Source organism: Xiphophorus couchianus, chromosome 2, assembly GCF_001444195.1.
Source record: "Xiphophorus couchianus chromosome 2, X_couchianus-1.0, whole genome shotgun sequence".
Classification (NCBI taxonomy): Eukaryota; Metazoa; Chordata; class Actinopteri; order Cyprinodontiformes; family Poeciliidae; genus Xiphophorus; species Xiphophorus couchianus.
The window spans coordinates 16491837-16500547 of NC_040229.1; the positions used below are offsets into that span (position 1 = coordinate 16491837).

At 40.3% G+C, this 8711-nt stretch overlaps 1 protein-coding gene across 5 annotated transcripts in view; it reads left to right on the top strand.

Moving 5' to 3' along the window:
- Positions 1-8711, top strand: part of frmd4a (FERM domain containing 4A) — a 113650-nt gene that overhangs the window by 38062 nt on the left and 66877 nt on the right. The window contains exon 1 of one of the 5 annotated variants that reach the window (XM_028032605.1): positions 5231-5643. The exons of 3 other annotated variants lie outside the window; for them this stretch is intronic. In XM_028032605.1, the coding sequence (XP_027888406.1) occupies positions 5551-5643 (93 nt within the window). In that variant the 5' untranslated portion in view covers positions 5231-5550. Of the gene's footprint in view, positions 1-5230; positions 5644-8711 lie in introns of those variants that run through there. One more of the 5 variants, XM_028032598.1, reaches the window with a different exon arrangement.

An 8711-nucleotide genomic window follows, 5' to 3' on the forward strand; every position in this document is an offset into this window, starting at 1 on the left:
ACCCCCTGCCAAAGCTGCTTTGTGTTGTGTTGTCGATCCCCAGAGCTGTGAGGGGACGACAAACGGAGAAACAGGGAGGTGGCACCTCTTTTAACCAAACCCGCCTCACAGTCACGCACAAAGGCTGACAGTCACATCGGGAAATGAAGCAACTCTATTAAAGATGCATTCATGCCGTATGTAGTTTAATTGAATCCCCTCCTCGCACCCCCAACAAACGTTGCAACCTCCCAGTCATCTTCCTGTACATCTCCTCTGAGATGAAGGCCTGCCGGGCGACTCTGAACACGGCTTCTCTCGCTCATTCCCATCCCCCTGGTCTGCTCTGGCAGAAAGAGGCCTCAGCTGGATGGGATTGTTGCCATCACAGCTGTACTGCTCTGCTCTGCTCTTTGCCTCGCTGTTCCTTCTTTTTCAGCGTCTCTGGAGTTTACATCTCTGCGAGAGATTGTAAGAGCCTGTGGTGTTAGAGAGAATTCAGTATGTCAGACGCTAAAGCAGTGTGGAGGTCTGAGCTGTGCTTCGCAACCCAGATGTGTAAAGCACTTAATTATACTGATTTTACCATGCTGCTATTCATGCGGTGTAGTGGCTATTGACTTTGGGACGTGTGTAAGAAAATTAGCTTATGTAATAGATTTGTTCTGCCAATAAATATAGTGCAGTGATCTTTCGCTGCCTTACTCTCTCACTTTCTTTGGTGGTCATTTGTCATATTTTTAATAAATAATAATAAAATAAATTTTCCTGGCTCAAATGTCTGTGAAATAAATGTAACTCAAGCATTTATTTATTTATTCTTTGTGCTTTTGGGCATAGTGTTTAAGAACGTTTGGCTAGAAGTCCACTTATCAAAATGGGAAGGACAAGAAAACATGATATTTAAGTCAAGCTTGTTTGAATAGCATTGAAGATATAAAATAGGAGAGGTTCCAAGGTTAAACTTTGGGGTACAAGGCTTAATGAAGGACAACCGTTGTGATGATGTGCTAAAGGGGGAGTGTCAGAAAGAGCAGGAGCTTCTAAAAGAGACGGAAACCAATTTTAAGGCGTCAAATTTCTTGTTGGTTATATTTTATATATACAGCATTTTTATAACAACTGAAGGTGACATAGTTACTTGATTGTGCTACAAAATGGCACAATGTGCCTGGAAAACACATAATACTACCCCTTCAATCATTCTGTTTTTGTATTGTGACACCATGCTTTGAATTTACTTGAAGTGAGAATGCAAGGTCTGTAACATGAAACAGAGAAGTGAAAACATTACCATCACCATCTGGTTTTCAGAATGATGTCCTTCTGTTGTTTTAAATCTGATTTTTTGTCTTGTTACAAAAACATTTCACCTTGACCATAATTTTAATTTCAACCATTAAAATTATGGTCAAAAATTTTAACCATAATTAAAACAGTAACAATTTTTAGAATTGTTACTGTTCTTAAAAAAATGACCCAATGCATTTTTGCCAAAAGTGATTTTTTTTTTTTTTTTTTGCCTAAATTATTTTTTGATTGACTTAAATTACAATATGTGAATGCATTAAATATGATTAATTACTCTTACTTTTAATATTGGAAAGGGAGGGATGGTCATAGAATCAATCAAATTTGACTTTAGTGAAAAGAGAATAAGGGTCAGCTTCATCTTTTTTTCACGTGCGTATCCAGAAACCATTTGGCTATGATCATTAATCTTTTAATTTTTTATTACCTGCACAGTTTAGATTCTGATATTTAACTGGCCCAACACACACACCAGCTTTATAGTAAGCTGATATGAATAATTCAAAAGCTATGAATTCTATTCAATGGGGTAAAAGCACATCTAGCACCCCATTCAAATCTGCAGCTACCAACATAATAGACTGCTGATTTTCCCATTGGAATGATATATCCTAATTCTATTATAAGGCATAAATCGCTGCATGATTGTGGAGTGTGAGTCAAGGCCCTATAAAACCATATCAAAGTTATAAACACAGTACATTCAGTATCAGTTCATTTTGTTGGTGCCAGTGTCTAACATGTTAATCACTCTGAGAGATACAGCAGCAAAAATGCAAACCCTGATCCTCAGCCACACATGCATCTCGATGTGTGGGTGAGCAGATGTGAGCCGTGAGCGACAGAATTTGACCAGGACAACCTGTCCCAGAGATACAGCAAATCTCCCAAAAAAAATACAAATTTGTCCTAGATTTTGCAGTTAGTCACACACGTCCCTGAGTCCTCGCAGCCTATCTGCAACCGTTTCTGAGCTTGTAAACGTCTTTCCAATGCCTTCGTATGCAGACGGTGCTTCGAGGATGGTAATTGAAGTGGAAGCACCACTGCGGAGAAGTCACATTGATTGGTTCTGGACTGATAAAAGGGTGGCAGGCCCCCTCTTTCTGCTCATCTTGGTCTGTAGAGACGGAGGAAAAAAACAACAACATGGAGCTAAAGAGCACAAGTGGAGATGTACAGTGAACATGAATTGAATTACACTCTTGGGGTGGAACTGTTAAGATTGAACTGTTTATCTCTTACCCTCCCAATGTTGCCGTAACACAATACTTTGCAATTTGTGGAGCTTCGAAATGCAAACATTTAGCTCACCCCCCCTACCTCCCTTGCATCCCTGATTGTGATGGGCAGAGTCTAACTATAGGGCAATTCCATAAACACACGCACTCACTCCCACACACACGCAATCAGGAGCTGGATGAGTCAGCCAGCCGTGGGCAGAGGCAGGCAGAGTTATCAGGGTAAATTAATGCAGAACAATGCCAGAATGGCACGATTTAGAACCATTGCGTCTTATTATTATAGCTACAAACAAAGACTCAGAAGATACAAGGCAGAAATAAAACCCAAACAATCCAGCAGCTTTTTTACCCCCTCGTTAACACGTCTCATATTCAGGGAGTAATTCCTTTGTTTTCTTTTATTGTCTGTTTGTATCTGCATGTTTTCTTTCTGTTATTAGCTCAAGGTTCATTTTGAGGACAACTTCTTTTTATGCACAAGGCAAATGAAGACTCTGCAGCTTTTAGATGTTTTTCTGTTTCACCACTAGGGTGAAACCAGTTTGCTTATTTATTCTTTTGCATGCAGAGTTGTGTCGTCCTATGACCTCTGTAGAACAGCAGCAGGAATTGATCTTTGTTGAGATCTTTTTTAACTTCTTCCACAAACAGTTTTCCACAAAGAAGCAGAAATGATTCATTGTTTTAAGTTTTTTTTTTCCAATCTCCTCCACTTCAGTTTGTCTTTTCTGAGTTCTGTCTGTGTGCAGACCGAGTTTATAAATATCCGCTCTGATATTTTTCATGTAGGCCACAGACACTCACTCACAGATGTAGGACATGGTGTTGAATAAATAACGCTTGCTGGGGATTACCACTGCAGATTATTTTATTCCTATCTGTTTGTCGCTACACCTTAGCAAAATGTGTGTTTGAGCCCATGTTTGACACACATAAAAGCATGTAACCATAAAGCCTTTGGGTTCTTACTCAGAGGAAGGAAACATGGGAGGTTTCAATCTGAGATCCAGTGGTCAGTCTTCTGTAACCAACCAAACTTTTACATTCTTCAGTAATAGAATATATTCATCCTTCCTTATGTTTTGCCACATTACAAAGACAAAACTTTAATGTATTTGAATGGGGTATTAGGAGATGGACTAACACATGGCAGCACAATAATAACGAGGAAGGACACGGTTTTCAATTTCATTTTTAGAAATTAAAAAAAAAAATCATACATTTTCAGAACTTTAACACCATGTCTTAAACAGCAGCAGTTGCAGCTGCACTTTTTCATGCAGCTCTAATTGCACATCTAAAAACAAGAAGTTCTTTTGACTCTTTGCAAATGAGTCTAAAGAGTTCACAGCATCTGTGAACATCAGTTTTCAAGTCGTGCTGCAATTGACAATGAGATTTGGGTCTGGGCTTTGACTGGGTCACTCTGGATGTAGCCTTAAGGCTTTTGTGCCACTGCATGGTCAGCCTCCACTTCACTGTCTCAAATCTTCTGCACCCTGTAACAGATGCCATCCATCCATCTTCCCCTCTGCTCTGACCCACTTCTGTGCATCTGCTGAAGAAAAGTCACCTCACAGTATGATGCCACCTTCATCCTATTTCACTGTGGGGAGGGTATCGTCAGGATTTTGTGCAGTGTCACTTTTTGACCTGTATATAGGCCAGTAAAGATACTTGGCTGCATTGGATTCTATGTAGGCGAATCAAGGAAAGGGAGTTTAAAACTCAGGCACACATATGCAGATTTTTATTTGTTAACTTTGAAAAACGGATGTTGCTCTCCATCCACTTTACAGTTATGAACAAGTATGAGTTTGTCTATCTAAAATATCAAAAAATACAGTGAAATCGATGGTGTTAATGTGACAAAGTGAGAGAATTTAAGTTGTGAATACTTTTTCATTCATAGCCTACCATGTATTTGTTCCCTTACAAGTCAACATCCAACATCACTGCTTCTGTGTAAGATTTGTATCAATACTCAGCTGACAGCTGAGTATTGACGTGCTCAGGTGAACAGAGCCCACCAGTGAGTGATGATGGGAATATGACAGTAAGTCACTCAGAGTGGCTGTGACTCATGACTCCAATAGCTTTAATGGACATGTAAAGAGTACAGTGATGGATACAGGAGACTGACTCAGCTGAATGGGGTGCTGACGCTCCCTGCGGCTATCTGTGACTGGACGTACCCTGAAGAAAAACTATACCATCACTGCTCTTTGGAGAGCAACATACCATTTTTCTCCATTTTTCCCTGAACAAATTCATTCTAGGGTCTGGTTCTGCTTTCACGAGCAATGGGCATGATTGACAGCAGGGATGTATGTTTGTCTGTGGCATACTCTCCCATTGTGTCCAATAGCCTAGACAGTGCAGGAGGCGAAAGCTGGATGTGGGATTTCAGAGATAATCTCCCCTCCAGATGGCAAAACATCCCATATTCCTTTTGAGGTTCCCCACGTGATTCCCTGTGTAATGGTTGGGTGTGTGAGAGAGAGAAAGTAGTGGGGGTTTATTTTTTTTTGCTCAAAAAATTATTATGGTGTCATGTGACACAAGTGCGTATGCTAATAAGAGCTATAACGTCACATTAATCCAGTGACCTGGTTAAGCCCCCATCTGAAGGAAGTGAGTCTGAGTGGGAGGGAGGGGAGCTGTCGGAGCAGGAGAAGAGAGAGGAGAAGGGAGACAAAGCGCGCTCCCTCTCCCTCCCCTGCACACACTCTTACACACACCCTTTCACCTCGTAAACGGCAGACTGACGCTGGAAACGGAGGAGAATGGCCAGTGTTTTAACACGAAGGGGAGCCGGAGCAGAGAGGGGCTCTCAATAGGACCAGAGTTGAGAGTTGTGCACATCCCACACTTTCCTTCTTGACGCACACACACCCACGCGTAAAAACTCGCGTGAAGCACGGCTGTCAGGCTGGACGGGACGGCGAGGACACCCACTTCGTACACGCGCACACATGCTCGCACTCCCACAGAGACACAGACTCTGGAGCGTACCATGGTGGTCCAGGGAGCAGTGACACCCGGGAGGACCCGCCGGCTGATGCTGAAGCTGCCGGTGGGGACTCTCCGGAGGAACAGCGGAGAGAGGGTAAGACGTTCATCTGATGTGCTACAACCTTAACTTTGCGTTAGGGTTAAAGGTCTGTCTGTGTGACAGTGTTTGCTTGTGCTGCTTTTTGTTTGAAACAGGATTTGAAAAGGTTCTTGGCTAATCCAGGGAACCGTATTAGATCTGAGTTGGTGGAAGGCAAGTGAAGAGCAAAGCTTTTAATCTCTGCTATGGACAATACTTCTGTGTTCCCTTCCTGTCAGGATGAGCCTGTCAGTCTGTGCAGCTTTCAGTCACTGCAAATGTATACAACTGCTGTCCTCGGATTCAAGGTTACAGGGAACTCTCTCGGAGAGGAAGCCACCTCTGACAGTGCATATAATCTGTCTTGAGACATGAGATCGTTTCTTTTTTTTAATCAACCTAAACCATACATAGCCTGAAGTGCACCATGGCTCTGAGTGCTGAACGCTTTACATGCTGGGAGTCAGCTTGTTTCTGCTGTAGAAGAGAAGCTTCAGTGTTCAGGGGCTTTTTGTGTGTCTGGTGGGCATGCTCTAAAGGCCAAAGATAATAGTTAAGCTTGGATACGGAATGTGCATTCACAGTTACCCTTTATGTCAGTTTCAAAAGACAGGTTGCAACGTGCCGTGTCTTTAGCTCTTTAGAAAACTTGTTTACTATAGCAGAGAGCTAACTATGAGTGAGGAGAAGAAATGTTTGCAGCTGTGTGAGTGTGTTACCCCCAAAAAAGGTTCATTCTATGATGCACAGTAGTGCTCTTTCATGTTGTAAATGCTGGTATTAAGTGAATCATGGTTAAATAGGGCTTGCGTCCAGGTGATGAGAGATTCGGGCTTAAGTTATACCAGACAGCCAGCTCTAAATCATGAGGTGCCTGCTGGATCAAGCAGAAAAGAACAGTGCCTTTCTTTTGTAGTCTAAGTCTCTTGATGCATTGTAATGTGAGTTTGTTCATGTTTGAAGAAGTTCTGTCTCCAACTAGCATTTTGAGGTCTGCCGTGTTTCTCTTTGTGGTTCTTTGAGTGCACACAAAGAATACGTACAGTGGTACACACAAGAGCACACACACTACTTTCATTTTAATAAGCCCAGGCTAATATTCCCCCACCTTGCCTGCTTCCTTCTTTGACACAAACAACACGAAAACAGCTATTCATCCTTGAGCTGTGCTAAAGTAATTCAAGTTTAATACAACTTTACATAAAAGATAAATTTTTTCTATGAGTTATCGGTGAATGAAGGAATAATGATTTGAACAAATCTGACCATAAATTTGATTGAAGTTGATTTTTCTGTTTGACTTGGCTTGATTCGATTGCATTTTCCATTTAATGCAACTCAGTTTGTGCCTATAAGGTTGTCAAAATATCAGTATTTATAAATGAATTAATGATGCAAAAAATGTAAATGTTTGAAAATCTAGTTTCCATCAAAAACAATACAAATTGAGTATCTTCACCAGCTGGTGCAGCAGTTTACCTGAACAGTGATGGTCGACAATCCAAACAGTGAGCTGGTGCAGGAGGTTACAAACTCTTGTACCATTGCAAGTGTGTGAACAGAAGATCCTTTGCAATTCTTTCTAATTTTTTAATCAAAAAGAAAAAGCAAAAATGAAACCTTAATAAGTAAAACAAGTAAATTTATGTAAAACACTTTATAACGCATGTGCGTCATTTATTAACAAGAATAAGAATGTTTTATATTTTGCTTAAAGAGTTTTAGCTGAATCCAAGGTACATGTTTCCATGAAGGACATTAAAAGTTTTGGCAACTGTTATCCTGCCTACAGTTTAGTTTTCATAACATGAAGCCACACACTTCAGTAAATTCCTTAATCTTAATAACTGCTGACTTTTCTACTACTTATTTGAACTAATCAGAACAATAGATTCAAGATGTTTATGAGACAGAACTATAATACTTCAAGCAAATTCAGCTGTATGGCAAATGGCACCGAGTTCAACATTTTTGAATGCTGGTGCTACATCAATAGATGTTCTATTGAATATTGTCCACTCTGTCCAGCCATATCACCTTAATGACAAGTGGGAACATTTGAGTTGAGTAGCAATTGCCATTGGCAATCACCTTAATTAAAAGAGAAAAGCAGACCTCCACATACTGAAAGGAAGGGCCTCCGTTGCTCTTTCACTGATTGCATTCCCTTTTTCTGCCTCCTATTATTCTTGTAACCAGCTGTGTGCTGACAGGTTGAAGACTTGGGTTGCTTGCAATGATTTACATACATATGTTTTTTTGTTTTTGTGCCAGAAGTTAAAATATGTTCCTTTGAAGTATTTGCTTTATAAATGGTAAACACTTACCATATACAGTATATAGATATATATATATATATGCTTATATATCTATATATTTTTCCATTGGCTCACACATGAAGCAAATTGTCCAATAAATTGATAAAGGGGTTATTTCTTTGTTCTTCAGTGGCAAATAGTCTGTGTGCTATGATGTACCATTCTGAGAGACAAGCAGGCACTATGTCTTTACTGAGTCACTTAAATACTTTCACTTTTATGCTTCACTTTAGCTTTGTCCTGCTCTGACTTGTCATGTTTGATAACTTTGTTCGTTGTGTCTAATCTCTGCCAATCTCGGACTTGTCCAAGTGCAATAGCAGCAGTTTGTGGAGTGTTAAGTTCTATGTATATCTTTCTGTAAAGCAGTTGACTTGGCGGTGTGGGTGGTTGTGATGGAAACGTTAAACTGCAAGCTTCTCGATCATCAAATTAAGCCTAGTTTTTCATATCCTTGAGCAGTTTTCTATGAACATGCATGACGTTTTTTCTGTACTCATCCCTCTGGCTAAATACTTTGCTCTATCTCTCTAACTTATTGGCATCTACTAATTTGTTCAAACAACATTAAAAACCAAATCTCCGAGATTGTTTTCATCTCCCAGACTGCAGGGAGAAATACTGTCCTTTGTCTTGTTATTTTGCTAATTCAAATAAATTGCCTCATGTTTCTGTCAGCATAGTTTGTGATGGATGTTGACTTCAAGATATTTAATTGAGTTGTATATGCTCAGAAGAGCCATATTTTTCATAGTAGAGCTATGA